The sequence below is a fragment of the Bos mutus genome, chromosome 13 (genome assembly GCF_027580195.1).
Source record: "Bos mutus isolate GX-2022 chromosome 13, NWIPB_WYAK_1.1, whole genome shotgun sequence".
NCBI lineage: Eukaryota > Metazoa > Chordata > Mammalia > Artiodactyla > Bovidae > Bos > Bos mutus.
In genome coordinates this window covers 57,671,971-57,690,512 of record NC_091629.1, presented here as the reverse complement: position 1 = coordinate 57,690,512, position 18,542 = coordinate 57,671,971, and the positions used below count along the sequence as shown (strand labels likewise).

Here is an 18,542-nt window from a genome sequence, read left to right as displayed (position 1 = left end):
TCTATAGTACTGTCTCCATAAGGCAATTACTGCCAGGTATTCACTGCTGGAATATATCCTATACCATCATGCATCATCAACTATAGAAGCCTGGCCTGTCCAACTACAGTCTGCAAACTCCAGGAGGACAAGCGTGCTGCCCTGTATTTCTCTGTATTCCTTATGACGTTTAGCACAGAGTAGGCTCTTTGAAATCCCTCATCTTTAGAGACATGCGTACACTGTGTTTGAAACACAGCTCTTACACAGCCTATCAAAAGTGGCAAAGTCCAACTTGCCCACTGGAAAGAGCTGCCATCATATATCTTATGCACAAGACAAAAGAAACTGCTACCAAAAAGAAAAGAAAACAGAACAAAAAAAAACTGCTACCTTACTCTGGGCCTTCCAAACAAGAAAAAGGAGGGTTTTAGCCAGTTGAGAGTAACCACAAAAGTATCATGAAAAAAAAAAAAGGGGGACTTTATTGGTGGTCCAGTGGTTAAGACTGTTTCTTCCAAAGCAGGGGATGCAGGTTCGATCTCTAGTTGGGGAACTAAGATCCATGGGGAACGTGCCTCATGGCCAAAGCACCAAAACATAAAACAGAAGCAGTATTGTAACAAATTCAATAAAGGTTTTATAAACATGGTCTAGGGCTTCCCTGGTGGCTGAGATGGTAAAGAATCTGGCTGGACTGCGTGAGACCTGGGTTCGATTTCTGGATCAGGAAGATGCCCTGGAGAAGGAAATGAAAACCCACTCCAGTATCTTGCCTGGAGAATTCCTTGGACAGAGGAGCCTGGCAGGCTACCGTCCACAGGGTTGCAGAGAGTCAGACACAACCGAGCAACTAACACTTCAAAAACAGAGCCTATATAAAAAAATCTTTAACAAATTTATTCCTGAAAAGTAAAAAAAGAAAGGTGGGAAGAACAGAAGTGATTGCACTCAGAAGTCTACAAGACTTAAGGGCTCCTGGGCAAAATGCCTAGCAGGTAGCCCCATCTATCTTAAGCTTTACCAACAGGAGAGACTGAGTTGATCTGGTGACCCAAAGAGCTTCAGAAGGATGAAGACAGGCTTGGGCTGCAAGACTTTGTCATTCTCAACTCCCAAGACCTACCCCAGCCCCTCAGTTTGTGTTTCTCAATCTGAACTGAGGAAGCCTGCTCCCCTGCAGTGACCCCACCATGTTGTCATGGAAATTCGGGGCAAACCACGTGCATTTCTGCGGTCGCCTGCTGGCCCGACTTCCTGCTTGCAGCATTTGACAAATCTTAGTTCCTCAAAATTAAAACACTTAACTACTCTCAGCTGGAATAGTTTCTTAAACTTGTGAAGGAAGGGACAGAACAGTAATATATGAACAAGTGTTCTCTTTTTATAGGACCTTTTGCTGTTCTAAGGTTTCTGGAAGTAAAAGCATTTGAACTATCTCTTCTGAGCTGTCTGTAGAAATGTTTTCTCAGAAGGAAGTAAGAGAGATCATTATCAAAAAAAAAAAAAAAACGGCTAGCCAGCACCACCTTCTGCCTTTTGCCTCTTCTTCCTAGTTTTGAAACGGGCTAAACTGAAACAAAACAGTGCAGAAATAGAAACTCTGAAAGTTTAGCTGCTGAAACACACAAACTTTTTCACCATTTTTTTTTCTGAAAAGAAACATGTAGTAAGTCCACTAAACTCTCCCTTTTGCAAAATATCTAAGTCGATGCAATTCTAGGAGTCAAACTCTAAATTACGGCAAATTCAAAACTGTTATTATCTCCATAGCAACACCATAAGCCTTTACCTGTCACATTGCTGCATGATAGAGATTTCTTTGATTATCTCCTGCAGGTCTGATTCCACAGGAACTTGCTTAATAGCAACAATCTGACCGGTCTCTTTATGAATAGCTTTGTACACGCTGCCATAGGACCTGTAATTGGGGGGACAAGGATACTTACAAAGTCAAAACAAGCCAAGAGATTAAAAAGTGCTTAAATACAAACAACTCACCATTCTAATTTACATCCCCAGGTGCCCAAGACATATGTACTTAGCTACACTTGCAAAACTGAGATAGCTAAAGTATTGATACTTTGGGGGAAAACTGTCCTTAAGAGAACTACCATCTTATAAACTTCCCATTTAAAGTTTACTGAATGTATGAGTATGAAATAACAGTCATAAGGACAGTAGCTACCACATCTGCTGTCTGCTGGAAGCAGCATCCTCTGAGGTTCACCCTTACAGAAAAACCATGAAAGGGTCATTATCTCTATTTTACAGGCAAATGAGAAAAGGTTCAGAGAAGTTACACGACTTGCCCAAGGTTACATTAAGTGATAAATAAGCAGTCAGTCCAGGATACGCATCCAGGAGTGTCAGAACACAAAGCCTATATTCTAAAAAAAAAAAAAAAAAAAAAAAAAATATTCTCTCTACATTTGTATCGGGGCAAAAATCCATGAGAGGGGTCTTCTTTTTCTTGCACTCATTCTAGCATCACAAGGTCTTTTAGTCCTTGCTCCTCTTACTCGCAATAATCTTTAAAATATTGGGAAATTTTTACTCCTCTTTAATTCTTTTTATCTTTCACTTCATCTGCCCTTAAGAGTTTATTGTCAAGATAAATAAAAGGTTGGGTAGCCTTTCAATTTTGGGGCTATAAGAGCAAGACATTTAGAATCTAAAGACCTAGGGCTGGAGTCCTACCACCACTACTTATCCACATTATTACAGTACTACATATCAGACATATTATTAACCTCGTACCTCAATTTTCTCACCTGTAAAATGACAACAACATTACAAGAGAATTGCAATGGTTAAATGAGATATCATTATCATTATCTTACATAGATTGTATTTTCACTTAAATCCTGGATGGCTGTCAGTGAAATAATGAGCAAATTGTCTTTCATAGTTTCCAAACACACCTGTTTCTTCATACTCCCTTGGTGAAAAGAAAGATCAAAATAACAGCACCTAATACATCAAAGTAGCTGAGTGCTCTAGCTAACAAAATGCTACTCAAGGATTGTTTCAATGTGAAAGTCACACAAAAGTTTTTTTTAATGTCTATGCAAAGCACATAAAAAATTTCCATTCCATCAGACTTTTTCATTGGCAAAACTAATATAATGATATTTAAATGTTGCCTAAAACTTATTTTTTGCAAGGGAAAGACAACCACTGACCATGTGTGGAAGATCCAACCACTGCCTCTTCTTCCTTGGCCACTGGAAAAAGCTGCCATCATGTATCTTATGCACAAGACAAAAGAAACTGCTACCAAAAAACAAAACTGCTACCTTACTCTGGTCCCTCCAATCAAGAAAAAGGAGGGTTTTAGCCAGTTGCGAATAACCACAAAAGTATAATGAAAAAAAGAAAGGGGGACTTCCTTGGTGGGCCAGTGGTTATGACTGTGTCTTCCCATGCAGGGGATGCAGGTTCGATCCCTAGTCAGGGAACTAAGATCCACGGGAAACATGTCTTGCCTTATCTTCCTTGATAAGATAACCCCAAGATTTGTAAGCAAATCTTTGTGACCAAATGCTTGGTCCCAGGAGATAAAGGCTGGTGGTCCAAGCCAGTCCCAGGATTCTGATCCCTTTCTGCCAGTGACTGAACTAGCAGTAAGTCTAAGACCTAGTACACAGACCAGTGAAATCTGAGAGGAATTCTTTAGAAGGGTCCCTGGGAAAGACCTTCTTCCCTGATAAAAAAAGAAGCAAACAAGGTGGCCCATTTTCTCCTGCCACTTCCTTTCCTGCTTCTAAAGTGGCCATCTTGAGACTGTGAGACTTACACAAATGCTAAATTGTTATCAAACACTTAGCCATTCTGGAATCTTTCACCCCCAGATTTTTCTGCTAGTTATTAAATGCCCTTACTGGTTAGCCACTATTGGTTGGGTAGTCTGTAACTTTCATCCAAATTTATTCTTGATACCCTAGGTCAGGGGTCCCCAACTCCCTGTTAGGAACCAGGTTGCACAGCAAGAGGTGACTGGTGGAGGGCAAGTGAGTGAGTGAAGCTCCATCTGTATTTGCAGCCGCTCCCCACTGCGTGCATGACCACCTGAGCTTTGCTTCCTGTCAGATCAGCAGTGGCATTAGATTCACACGGGAGCACAAATCCTAACCTAAAGTCAAGGGAGAATAGCCTGAGATTGCCACAGATGAGAAGTAAAGTGAATAATAAATTCAATATGCTTGAATCATTCTAAAACCATTCCCCTCATTCCCGGTCCCTGGAAAAACCGTCCTATATGAAACTGGTCCCTGGTGCCAAAACTGCTGGGGACCACTGCCCTAGGTCCCATTTGTGTAAAAAAGTTCTTTATTTCGTCTTCACTTTGGAATGAGTTTTGCTGGATATAGAATTCTTCTTTGACAACAGCTTTCTCTCAGCACTTGTACTGTAGTTTATCAGCTTCTATTGTTGTAGAGAAGTCAATTCTCATCGGGTTATCATTTTTCATGGGTAATCATGGGCAATCTCTCCCGTAGTTTTAAGACTGCCTCTTTATCCTTCACATTCTGTAATTTTACTATAACTAGAAGCCGATTTATTCGGCACTTCATAAACTTCTTCAGTCTGCAGGCGTATGTCTTTCTTCAAGTCTGGAAATTTCTTAGTATTATCTCTTTATTTCCTGTCTCTTCCAACTTTCTTCTAGAGCTCCTACTGGACCTAGAGTGGACCTTGTCAATCCATGCTATCTCCCTAGTTTCCAACACTGCATTTCCGTCTTGCATTTTGTGATCAGTCTCATTTCTAGCTTTCAATTCCCAAATTCTCTTTTCAGTTTGTCCAGTTGACAGCTTTTGCAATTTACTGGGCATTAGAACTTCAATTGTTGTAGTTTTCATTGTCAGGCCCCTCAGCTGTTTCTTTCTCATGGGGCTGTTCATGTTAATAATTTTGTGTTTGTCTTTTAAGGATTTTATTCCCTCCTTTTATCTTTTTGAAAATTGTAAACAAACATGAAATTCCAGATTGCTCCATTATTTCTATTTCCTTGGGTGGGAATTTCCTACTTGTTACGTCTGTTGATTATTTAATGGCACTGGATTTCCTCATATGGGTTTCATTTTACTTTGAATGATTCTTTTCTATACAGTGTTCACTGTTCTTGAGCATTTCATGACATCATGATGGTTTCATGATTCCCTTAGCTCAGTTATCGATTAAACTAGGTCTTGCATTAGGATTTAGGGTTTTCAGCCCTCAAGACACCATACCTGAATACACTCCAGGCCCAGTTCCTATAGTCAGAATAGTCCCTCTTTTTCCCCAGGCCACAGGCAACTGATACAAAAATTTCCTGCAGGAAGCCCAATCTCCCGACAACAACATGGCATGCTTTACTTTCCTATTACTACGATAACTATCTTTTCTATCCCTGGTCTATAGCTGGCTATGTATTCTTATATTTTAAAAAACTAATTTTCATTCATTATTCTTATATATTTGAAATGGAAAGGAGAGGTTCCTGCATGCACTGAGAAATCTTGACTAGATACCCTCCACACCTCACTATGCTATCTTGACAGCCAAGAAAACTCCAAGAGCTCATATGAACAATTAAGATTCACAATTCCAGACTGCACTTAGAGTACAATTTAGAAGGCTTCAGCAAGAACCCCTGGCTGAAGGTAAGTTCAAGACCTGACTCTCTACAAAAAAACACTACAGTGACTCAGTGAATTTTAACTGGCAGAGAACAAAACAAGTAATACCACAAAGGAGGTGCTTCACACACGCTCTGCAAGGCAAGGGTCAATGCAGAGAAACAGAAATTAGACACTATCTGAGGCCAAATTAACCAGGTATCAGTCTTAACCATATCACTCACTAGTTACCAAACTATGCACAAAATGTTTTTGCTCTTATCCCCTGATTAAAAACTTAAATGAATCAATGGGTAAAACTTTAAATACAACAGAAGGAAGAAAGGTGAAAGCTCTAATTCAAAACACTTTCTGAGGGCTGTCCATCCATTCTGGTTTGGAGCTTTGGCCCTGCTCTGCCACAGATCCACGATTTCCTCAAAATACAGAATGGCGGCAGTCTTGGGAATCCGATAGAATCCTTTAGCCAGAGCTCATTACATTAGGTCCAAGTCCATGAGAGTTCACAACCCATTCAGTTTCCAGAACCATGGCATGGTCTTTTGTGTTCAGGAAGGAAGTGCAGTTCAGGTCTTCCTTCAGGATTCGGCTGATTAAATGAAGCTTGCTCAGGCTCATTCAGTCAGGATGACAGAAATCCAAGCACTTGTGGTAACATTTAAAACAATATGATGATAACATGCGAAGATCTGAAGCTTTCTTTATTTTCTTTCTGGTGATAGATTTACAGGGAAATTTCCAAGGTCCTTAAAGAAGACATCCACAGATCTAAAATGTAATTTAAAATAATCATAATTAGCTTAGTTTCTCCTTACATTATATTTCTGATCACTCTCTGTTTGTAGTTTTCTTTTGACATTCCTCAAACCCAATCCACCCAAACAGAGCTCCCTTCAAGACATATAAGTGAAAGTGAATTTGCTCAGTTGTGTCCGACTCTTTGCGACCCCATGGACTGACTGTAGCCTACCAGGCTCCTCCGTCCATGGGATTTTCCAGGCAAGAATACTGGAGTGGGTTGCCATTTCCTTCTCCAAGGGATCCTCCTAACCCAGGGATTGAACCCAGGTCTCCCGCATTGTAGGCAGACGCTTTACCATCTGTGCCACAAGAACATCTAAATATACTTTAAGACTTAAGATTTAACTTTGATTGGGCAAGATAAGATCTGAAAAATGCTTCAATTGATATATTTAAAAATAAAATAATAGTTGCCATTTACCGCGCCCTTATTAGGTGACAAGCACTGTACTGTACTTTAGTCTGATTATCTCATGTAATACTCAACATAATCCTATGAGGGAGATGGTAATATCCTCACTTCATAGCTGAGGCTTGTGAAGCTTCAAGATGTTCATCAACCTGCAGAGTCTATGTTCTTACTACTGTAACACACTTTCATTAAAAATAAAACAAGTCAGTTACACACCTAGTCAATTATGCCTACCACTCTTGATCTTATTTTAAGTATCACCTGTGAGCATGGTTAGATTAAGGGCCTTGGACTCACTACATGGAAGAAAATACCGAGGATATCAAGCTAGAGTTGAAAACGGCAGGCAAAAGTCATAGCGGGACTGGATTTTCTTTCCCCGTACCTTTAAGGATGCCAAGTCAACTTGTAGGTTCAGATTCATTGAGCACTTGTCTTTTAGCAGCGCAGCTGTTGTCATCTTTTACTTCCCTTCTCTGCTTGATTTCTTGCTTCATTCCAAACAATATTTTTCCAACTTACAAAAAGATGATGACTAATGTTTTTCACAAGGAGGTAATCCATGAAATCCTATTCCATGTAATCCAGGATTGGGTTTAGCATTTGTTATCTATATTAGGCATAAATAACACTGACTCCAAAATAAACTTATGACATATAAAAGCTGATTGTAAAGAACAAACACTAATTAGACAATAGACATTTTCATAAACTAACACTTCAGCTCTTCTCTTGAACCAGAATTACTTCCAAGAGATTTTACATAATACAGAAACACACACCCACACATTTACATGCTTATATATGCATAAACTACCTCTGAGAAATACATAAAAAACTGCTATACTGGTTGCTTCTGGGTGGCTGAGATAGATAAGAGGCAGATTTTTTTCAGGCCATTTTTTATGCCTTTCAAATCTTGAATCATGTGACTTGATTACCTATTCAAAAATGAACAACGAAAACTTAGGAAAGGGTGTCTAATATTTTAATGTCTTGGTCATTACAGAAAAAGAAACAAATATAAAAATATCCAAAGTATAAAAAATTATGATGCAACCTTTATTGTATCATGAAAGCCAATGACGGTCACTATCTATTACGAAATATCATTCTACTCGTATTCTATAAACTCATTCACAAATCTGTGTTTCAAGAAGTCCTCTAGTTCCCGACCTGGGATCCTAGATCTCTTAGGAAGTTGTAAAAGTAGTGACAGTCCTTGATTTATTTTCTGTATTTCCCAAAGTGGCACTAACTAAAATGCTGAATTCCTTTAAAAAAAAAAATGAAACAAGTTATTGAATATCTCTGAGAGGCTATGAACAGAAAATTAAAGTATGTCTGATTAATAAAATTTCTTGAACAAAGTATAAACTAGTGTTATCTGTTAAATAGATATAATCATGCATATCACAGATTTTATGAGAGAAAACAACAGATATCCATGGTACTGAAAAGACCAGGAATCACTAACTCTGTCTATTGAAGTGATTGGGGGATGAGAGAAAGAGCATTTCAAGCTGTAAATTTACCTCCCACCCCACCCGAGAGCAAGGCTGATATGCAATATTTCCCTTTCTTTTCCTTAGCTTTACAAATTATTGCATAAGAAAGGTTCACATCCTGCTGGTGTTGGGGCAGGAAAAAGACTGAGACCTACTAGTCCACCTACATCTGGGCACTCACCCTTCTCCAAGTTTCTCTAAGACATCAAACACTTCTTCCGGTTGTTTAGTTAAACTATCTTCATCCAACTTTTTCAGCTGCCTGTGAATGAAGAAATGTAAGCATAAAATACATGGTACTTACCAGCAACTTGAGAGAACACAAAACACATTATTTATTTTACAATTAGCATCTGAGAAATTTCTCTGCAAAGCCTACACTGGTAAATGCCAATAAAGGCAAGCTAAGAGGCCTTTAAGGGAAGCTGAAGGGCTGGTCTATGGAAATATTACTTGTGTCCCGGGTCACCTCCATGAGCAAAATCAGTACTGGAGGATTAAGAGCTACCATGAGGCTGACTTCAGTTCCACAGGTATAAGAATTTTCTAACACTAAAAGCTGCTCTGAAATGGTTTAGACTGCAATTAAGGAGTCCCTAGATTCCCATCACTGGAGCATCTAGACAGAAAACTAGTCCTTGTATAGCTGAAACGCAGCAGAGTAGATTTAAGCATTAGCTAGAATCCGTTTAAATCTTGAGATTCCATCAACAAAGATGACATAACTCTGTTCAGAAAAGATGCTTAATGCAAGCTTAGTAATGAACTGAAACATGGTCTTAGACTGGAGGTCAACGAAGATGGAGAAGAATCTTGCTCTCCATTAGCAAGACTTTGGTACTTATTTTTGTTGAAATACATGGATTCTGTAAGGTATCACAGAAACAGAAAGTGGAGAGTATATGCTTAGATGTGATCAAAAGTGAAAAAATAACCAGACAGCTGGAAGTTTCAAATAGTCTCACCAAGACTCTCCTGGGGTGACTGTGTACCTGACTATTCCCCAAAATCAAAGATTTTGCACACAACTTCCAGATAATTCAGATTTTTCTATGACAAACCATGATCAACAGACGAGGTTATAAATTGAGCATAGGGTGTTTTTTTAACTGAGAACTGTGAAAATTATGAACAGTCTTAGACGAGCCGTCTGCTAAGGAGCACTTGTGTGCGTGCATGTGTGTGTGTTCTACACCATGGTTTCCTGAAACTATAAAGGACAACAAAGAAAGGAGAGCTCAGGAAGCGGTGAAATATGGAAGCAGTCCACTGGGAATTTCTTTGTAAAGAAAAATGTTTAAACTAGCTGGACAATACCAGCTTTTACGAGGAAAGATAAACTAAAATACACGCGCACACAAACGTGTACCTTCCTGGAGAAAATGGCAAAACCGTAAGAGAAGCCAAAAAAAAACCCCACCCACCTGAACGCATCAAGTTTATCTTCCAGTAAATGCTGATCTCAAGAAGACAATCTTAACAGGATTTCATAAATATCAAACTAGAGAAAGGGAGAACTGCTCTAGGTCAATAATTGCCATGACTTGAAAATTAACCAAAGAAACAACCACACTGACCTTTGAAAATCAAAAGGTCCTAAAAATTAAATTCCAATGACATCACAAAAACTCCCAGGTTCAAAACAAAAAGGGTTGAAGTGAAACTTCAATGTCAGAAGTGAAATTTCTATGAACCCAGAAATCAGAATGACCATCTCACAATGGCGGTGGGGGGGGCGGGAGTGGGTAAAGCATTGATTTATAACTGTATAAACAATGGACAATACCTCTTTTCTCAAGTATAAAGCTTTATAAACAGCTTATGTAAAGGAAGATCAGATGTGTTCCTTTGAAGTGGTGGCTTTGTGGTTTATAAAGAGCAAAACTCACTATTTCAACTATTAGAGACCAGGGCATAACAAAGGAAATGGCCACTGCCATGAGACAGCTGCAGGCCTCTGATAATACTTCAACAGACAAACTTTATAGAGTGTTCAGATGCTCCTTTAAAACAATCTAGGTGGGGTTTTGTTTGCCTTGGGCTTAAAGGATCTTATCTCTGGTGCCTGAACCTAGAGGTGGTCTATAAGAACATTTGCTAAATGGACTAATGAATGCAATGATGAGTATCATAAACCTTTCTCGGCACTCTTCATGAGGTTTCAAAATTAAGAAGAAGTTCGCCCCGAGAAAGTATTACTGTGCTATCAACAAATGACAATTCTATGGAAAATCTTTTGACAAGGGACTCAATGATGTTTTCTACATGAGTCTTCATGGAAGAAGCATTCTAAGCAAACAGCCCAACTCTGATGATTCAGCCCTTTCGACTGTACTTCCCCAGGTCCTCGGTAGTTTCAGTGCTTGCCCATAACTGAACAGGCCTAGCCAACACAGCCTCCAAGGACCAGACAACAGGGGATGTTCCTCTCCTAAGTCAGCTGCGTGGATGGTCAGAATCCCAGAAATGCACTCTACACACTTCACCACACTATTAGTATCTAATGGCAACTCACTTCTTAAAATCATAAACTTCTAAAAACTAAACAGAAAGTGAAAAAACATAAAACTCCTATGCAAACCGTCAACTTCATCGTTATTCTTTTGTTGTTGGTTGTTGTTTAGTTGCTAAGTCGTGTTCAACTCTTTTGTGACCCATGGACTGTAGCCTGCCAGGCTCCTCTGTCCTTGGGATTCTCCAGGCAAGAATACTGGAGTGGGTGGCCATTTCCTTCTCCAGGGGATCTTCCCGACCCAGGGATCAAACCCGCATCTCCTGGTGGGCCCTTTACCATCGTCATTCTCTTAGTCACACACAAATATCAAACTCAGGAACACAAAGAGCATTTCCTACCTTGGGATTGCTTTCCCTTATTAGAAACACATGCCATCTGAATCTCTGAAAAGACACCAGTACTTTTCCAAACACAAATAAGGGTGTTCATGAAGTCATTACTCACTGGTCTGGCTAGCTCCCAAACCTCTTTCTCCCATCTTATAACTTTTGTAAGGTCCATTTTATTTATATATACCTATACTCTTTCCATGCAGAATTCGTTATGGGTTACAACAAATATGTAAGATAAATGGATGGAGCTTTTCAATGAAAATAAAATATACATGCCCACCCCAACCTCCTCAAACTCATGTTAAAGTCTTAACGCTCAAGACCTCAGAATGTGACTGTATTTAGAGATGGGGCCTTTAAAGAGCTAATTAAGGTAAAAATGACATCATATGGGTGGGCCCTCATCCAACATGACTGGTGTCTTCGTAAGAGGAGATGAGGACATAGATATAGAGGGAGGGCCACGTGAAGACACAGGAAGGGGGCAGCCATCTGCAAGCCAAGGACCGAGGCCTCAAAAGAAACAACCCTGCTGATGCCTAGACCTCAGACTTCTAGCCTCCAGAACTGTGAGAAAATTAATTTCTGTTAACTCATGCCATCTGTGAGATCAACAATGGCAGTCCTAACAAACTAATATCACAGGTAATAAAGTTAACTGGCCGAAAGGCAGTTCACTAGCTATGATGAGCAGGAAAGCACCTGTCATTCAAGTATTCAACCCTGCAGAGGATGGGATGATTTCAGAGAACAGCATCATCGAAACATACATTACCACATGTAAAACAGATAACGGATGAAGCAGGGCACCCAAAGCTGGTGCTCTGTGACAACGTGGGGGGGACAGGGTGGAGAGGGACATGGGAGAAGGGTTCAGGATGGAGGGGACACATGTACACCTGTGGCAAATTCATACTGATGTATGGCAGAAACCATCACAATATTGTAATTATCCTCCAATTAAAATAAATTCAAATATTAAAAAAGAATTCAACCCTGCAACACTTTTCTCTTGCACATTTAATAAAATTTTTAAAATCCAAAAGGCACAGGAATGAGTGTCAAAAACCAAAACGGTTTACTTTTTTGCCCAAGATTGTACAGCATAAAGTAAAAGCAGAAACAAAACTCAGATTCCTAATCCTCTCTTCAATTAAACCAGCACATCCAGGAAAGAACAAACATATTTCAGAAGGAAATATAACCAGTGTCCATTTATAGTTGGATCTATGGTGCAACAGCAAATACCTGCTAACATACACAAGGCCCTGTGAAACAAGGGTACTCCCAGAGAGGCATCAGAGTGATACAGCTGAGAGCACAGACTTTGGACCAGACTGCCTGGATTAAAATCCCAGCTCTGTCACTTAGTAACTGTGCAACTTCTGCCCAATCGCTAACCTCTCTGGGCCTCAGTTTCATCACCTGTAAAACAGAGATACAGGTGATAAGATTGTTGTGACGGTCAAACGAGTCAACAGTTAAGCTGAACCATATGAAACTACTATTTTTATACATCAAAAATGGTCAAATATCAGCAAATTCATATGGTTCAATGACAGACACGGAAAGCACCGAAAGTAACATCTGAAGGTGAAGGTGAAGGTGAAGTCGCTCAGTCGTGTCCGACTCTTTGCGACTCTGTGGACTGTAGCCTACCAGGCTTCTCCGTCCATGGGATTCTCCAGGCAAGAATACTCGAGTGGGTTACCATTTCCTTCTCCAGGGGATCTTCCCGACCCAGGGATCAAACCCGGGTCTACCTCATTGGAGGCAGACGCTTTAACCTCTGAGCCACCAGGGAAGCCTGAGAATAACGTCTGGCACCCAGTAAGTGCTAGATGCATGCAATAATCACTGTATTTCAGACTCGGTGCACTACAGTAGGGTGACTTACGAGTCCATCCCAACCAGCTATTTGCCTTCTGCAGTGTTTGTGCATTTCAAAAAAAGCCAAGGGCACAGGCCCAGCTGTGAAACCCTTTCCTTCACCTCTCCATTGCCCCGCACTCCCACACACTGAACACTTCCTACTTTAGAGCTCATTCTGCTACAGGAAGTCAGAGGGCTCTGTGAAATTGAAGCAAACTTCGTGGCACCTCAAGCTGTACTCTCCATTTTTTTCCAGATGTGGCAGTGTGATTGAAAACCCCCGGGGGTCCACAGAGCAAATCACTGATACAACTGCAACCAACTCAGGAGGTCAGACTATCTAGGACCAACCACTCCCCCTGATCTTGACTTAAAACAATTCCAGGGAGCAGTAGGATTTGGAGCTGATACAAAACAATAGAGACCTGAATAAAGGGCACAGTCTGGCTGAGTCCAGTGAGCCAGACCTAGAGCAAAAAAAAACGGAACACACACGACTGTCTCTCAACTCTTCTGGGCCTCAATTTGCCCATCTTGCAAACAGTCTCTTATTTCTCTATCTACCTCCCAGTGTGGGAGTGAGGAAGATTAGGAAGATCCTGGATATCAGGAAGGATAGATGCCATCATCTAGAGAGGGAACACTACCAAAAACATCTAAATCGCTGCCCTGCACGAAGCCTCCCTTACTAGACCGTCCACCTTGTACGGCACACCTCCGGCCTCAGGCAGCAAAGCTTCTCCCCTCAACAGACCCTCCCCACTGCACCTCTGGTGGGACTCCCTCCCTTAGAAAAGTCTGCCCAGCTCTCCTCTCTGCTAGTTCCCGACCCACCCCTTAGCCAGACCCCCCTCGTAGGTCCCCATCTGGCTTCAGCATCCTAACTTAGTGAGTCCCTTCTAGGACAGGCTTCACCCAGCGGTCCCCTCCCTCAGCAGGTGCTCTCCTAACTTGTCTCCAGCCCCCCAGCAGCTGCCCTCCCCACCTGTCCCCCACCTTCCGCCAGGATGTTCGCCTCGGCAAGCGATCTCTCTAACCAGCCCCACGTTTATCCCCCGTGGCCGGACCCCCCACCGGCCAGAGGTTCCCCATTCAGCAGGTGCCCCTTCAGCCGGATCACCTCGCCCCGCAGGTCCGTCCCCTCCAAGGGGGCTCGCACGCCCGGGTCTCCCCTCCGCCAGTCCCCGTCTTTCCCTCCCTCCACCCCCTTCTTCTTAGCCAGCGGCCCCTCACCGGCGCGGCGGGTTCCTAAGCTGCACCGTCTCCATGGCGCTGCCAGCAGCCGCCCAGACCCGTTCACTGCTCCATCCTCCCCCGGGACCTCCTCGATCCCGCCCAGCAGACCCTCCCACACTTCCGCTTTCCGCCCCTACCGGAAGCCGCGTGCTGCGCGGGAGCTGGGCGGGGCCGCGAGGGCTGGCCCCGGGTCACGTGGTGCTGACACCAGTCACGTGGTGCGCTGGGGCGCGGACCCAGAACCGCAGAACCGTGGAGGCTCCTCCCGGGAGGAAGTTTTAGTCAGCTCTCGAGCTTTGGTGTCCTTGTCTCTCTGCGACACTTCGCCCAAGAAACTCGGTCTGAGACCCGAGAACTCATCTCTGCCTCGGGCCCTGCCCACCTCGTTTCTCAGACACAGATACTGAGACGTCCTGCGAAGAACCGGCTTAATAAAAAACTGTCAATTCTTAACCAGCCAAGTTTACACTGTTGGTGGGAAGCGCTGCTGCCGGTATCCCTGGAGCTATTTGTGGTTTTCTGCCGTTCTTCGGTGGTTGAATTCTTGTTCCAGGTGGACGCTGGAACGTGCATAACGTCTCCTTGGATGTCACGGAGCATCAGCCTGCAAACTGCCCCACCCTCGTAAGAGCCTTACCTTTGAGTCAGCTTGTGAACATAAAAATAGCCAAGGTTTATTAAGCCCTTGGAGCTTCCCAGGTGGCGCTAGTGGTAAAAAAAAAAAAAAAAACCCTGCCTGCCAGTGCAGGAGACATGAGAGACTCGGGTTACATCTCTGGGTGAAGATCCTCTGAAGGAGCGAATGGCAACCCACTCCAGTAGTCCTGCTTGGAGAATCCCATGACCATGGGAGCCCGGCAAGCTACAATCCATAGGGTCACAAAGAGCTGGACACGACTGAAGCGATTTAGCACACATTAAGCTTTTACCATGTACTTGCCATTTTATATTATTTAATCCTTATATCAAGGCTGTAACTATCCCAGTCTTATCTATTATTTTCCACTGCTTATCATGTTCTCGATACTCTACTACTAACTGAAAATGGAAACCCACTCCAGTATTCTTGCCTGGAGAATCCCAGGGACAGAGGAGCCTGGCAGGCTACTGTCTATGGGGTCACAAGAGTCGGACACAACTTAGCGACTAAATTACTACTACTACCACTAACTCACTTAGTAGTTTTAAAACTTTATGGTAGGTAATATTACGCTCATAAGGCCGGAGAGGTGAGCTCACATAGCTAAAAGTATCGGTTTGGGGATTTAAATCCAGATGGATAGTCCACCACGCTCCTCTGTCCATGGGATTTTCTAGGCACGAATACTGGAGTGGGGTGCCATTTCCTTTTCCAGGATAGAATTCCAGAGCCTGCACTAACAAACTGGACAACCACTTGGACCCTCTCCTTGGGCATGAGAGTCAAAGCTTAGGCTCCACTCACAACTCCTATGGAAACTCATAAACAGGTATGGAAATTCATAAATCCTCAGTTGCTACCACCATCAATGAGTATTAAGAAAATGGAAAAATCCCAGTTTGCTTGTAGAGAAAGTTACTCAAAGCAGCCTCTGGTATGCCATCTACAAAACCCCATGTGCAGTGCATTGCAGCCAGGACACAGTGGCAGTCTTTGCTCCCCAAATGGGAAACGGGGAATTATCAGTTATAGAGGAATTGATCTCAGGTGGGCTCATTAGTTACCAAGGAAACCAGCAAAGGTGCTAGCCACTCACCACCCCTTTGGTAAGCTGTCATTAGCTGGGGCTTGGGACAGGTACATAGGAAGGTCAGTCATGTAAGTAGGGTGTTAGGTGAAGCAGGCTCTGTTTGGCCAGGGGATATACAGAGAACAAGAGAACAGCCATTTGAGTGGCCCAACCATATCACATTTCTTGTTTTTTACTAAGAAGTCCAGGAGTTGGTTGTAGGGTTGATTGACACAACAAGGTCGATTTCATCATTCCCCCCCCCCCCCCCCCCGGCCCAATTCAGCATGTTGGCTTTTCGTCCTTGTGCTTATTGACTCAGATGCAAAATGGCTGCCACAACTCCAGGTGTCATATCCTTAACCCAACAGAAAAACAGCAAAAAAAGGCTATTTGAAGTCCTGTATCTCTTACCTGGGAAGGAAACCTTTCCCATAAGCACCCAGCATACATCCTTCTGTCTCATTGGCTAGATCAGGGTCACATGCTCACTCCTTGCCCAATCATTGGTAAAAGAATGAGATTATTGTGATTGCTGTAGAGAAATCTTGATTCATTTTCTAGGCCCAGAGAATCTCAGGCAAAATTATGAAAGTAAAAAATGGAGGTTGTTGAGTAGTTATCATTTGTGTGTATGTGTGTATGAGTGATCTGGTTTCCCTGCCACACTAAGTGTTCTTTCTTTGCTTTTGTATTGGGCTTATGCTGGACTGAGGGGATTCAGATGAAAGGGCTACCCAGCCCTCAGAAAGTTTAAGGTCTGGTTGGGTTATGAATTTACACAAATAATTATAGTTGACCCTTTAAAGAGCATGGGTTTTAGCTGCATGGGTCCATGTGGATTTTTAAAAACAAATGTGTGCTACAGTGTTACGGAGAAGGCAGTGGCAGCCCACTCCAGTACTCTTGCCTGGAAAATCCCATGGACGGAGGAGCCTGGTAGGCTGCAGTCCATGGGGTCGCTAAGAGTCGGACACGACTGAGCGACTTCACTTTCATGTTTCACTTTCATGCATTGGAGAAGGAAATGGCAACTCACTCCAGTGTTCTTGCATGGAGAATCCCAGGGACGGGGGAGCCTGGTGGGCTGCCGTCTATGGGGTCGCACAGAGTCGAACGCGACTGAAGTGACTTAGCAGCACAGTGTTACACAATTTGAGGTTGTTTAGATCCCAGGATGCAGAACCTCAGACAAAGAGGGGCAACTAAAGGTACACACGGATTCGGTTGTGCAGGAATTGCTGTCCCTAACCATCAATTGTGTAACTAAATACCTGACAGCAGAGACTAGGTTTTTGTTGACGAAACTTTATAAGTGCATGTTGCGTGCCAGATCTTACAGGGCCTGGGGAGAGATAAGACCTACTCACTGCCTTTAAAGACCTCACAGTCTAAGAAACACTGTAAACTGATGTGAAATAAAATACATATATTATGGCAAGACAAGAATTGTGGGTTTTTTTTTTTTTTTGCTGTGCTACACAGCATGTGGGAGTTTAATTTCTGGACCAGGAATCAAACCCACGCCCTCTGTGTTAGAAGCACGGAGTCTTAACCACTGGACCACCAAGGAGGTCCCAGGAGAAGAAAAACTTGAACTAAACGTTTTTCTCTGCCCTTTGGCCTCCTCTGTCCCCTCTACTGTGCATTATGTATCTGCATTACACATCAACCAAACCTCCCCATTGGTAGAAACACCTGCTCAACCATAAAGAGCAACATTCTGCTAGCATCAAGAGACTCTCTTAAAGGATAACATTCCTTCTTGATCTTGTAAGGGGTCACGATGATAGTTGCCTTCTGTCTCAAAAAACTTACATAACTGTGCCCTGACTTCTAATGTCTGGAACAGTTTTCAGAACTGAGATGGTGGTCCCAGGTTACAATCCTCCAACTTGGCTCAAGTAAAATTTTCCACTTCTTTATTAGATTGACTATTGATGAATTTTCATCAACCGACAATCACAGAATAAGAGCTAAATTAGGAATAAAACCTGAGAGCAATAGGAGCAGAGGAGGGAGATTATAAAGGAGATGATGTTTGAGTTGACTTTTGGCTCAGTGAGAATTAGGCAAGAGGAAAAAATAGTGTTTGGAAAAGAATCCCAGGAAGAAGAGAGCATAAGCAAAGGTTAGGAAGCAAGGGAAACAGCATAATGTGCACAGGTAGCAACAAGCAGCTTTAAAAAAAAAATGGAGTAGTAAGTGGGACATAGAATGAAGTCAGAGGAGGCTGATGACGAGCCCATTTCCCTCAGCGATTTACATCAACCTATCAGTCCATTCATTTATAAAATCAGTATCTATAGATAACTAGGTGCCAGTTTCCAGCCCAGGTGCCTCTGCACTTGCTAACCCTCCGTCTGAAACAGCATTCCCTACTATATTCTCAGGTCTCAGCTCAATTACTAGTCTCTGGGAGATGCCTTCCCATCCCTCTTACTTAAAAAGTCTCCACGTGGTCACCTTCTATGGCGTTACTGTTTTCCTTAGAGCACTATCACATTAATGAAATTATCGTCTTCATGTGCACATGAGGTAATTGAATGTC

At 42.5% G+C, this 18,542-nt stretch overlaps 1 protein-coding gene across 2 annotated transcripts in view; it reads right to left on the bottom strand.

Moving 5' to 3' along the window:
* The window catches only part of STK4 (serine/threonine kinase 4), a 90,356-nt gene extending 75,950 nt beyond the window's left edge, over window positions 1-14,406 (bottom strand). The window contains exons 1-3 of one of the 2 annotated variants that reach the window (XM_005903175.3): window positions 14,280-14,406; window positions 8,509-8,589; window positions 1,772-1,900 (exon numbers count right to left, since the gene is read on the bottom strand). In XM_005903175.3, coding sequence (XP_005903237.1) covers window positions 1,772-1,900; window positions 8,509-8,589; window positions 14,280-14,314 — 245 coding nt within the window. In that variant the 5' untranslated portion in view covers window positions 14,315-14,406. Of the gene's footprint in view, window positions 1-1,771; window positions 1,901-7,204; window positions 7,374-8,508; window positions 8,590-14,279 lie in introns of those variants that run through there. The other variant, XM_070381784.1, reaches the window with a different exon arrangement.
* Between the last annotated feature and the right edge of the window lie 4,136 nt (window positions 14,407-18,542).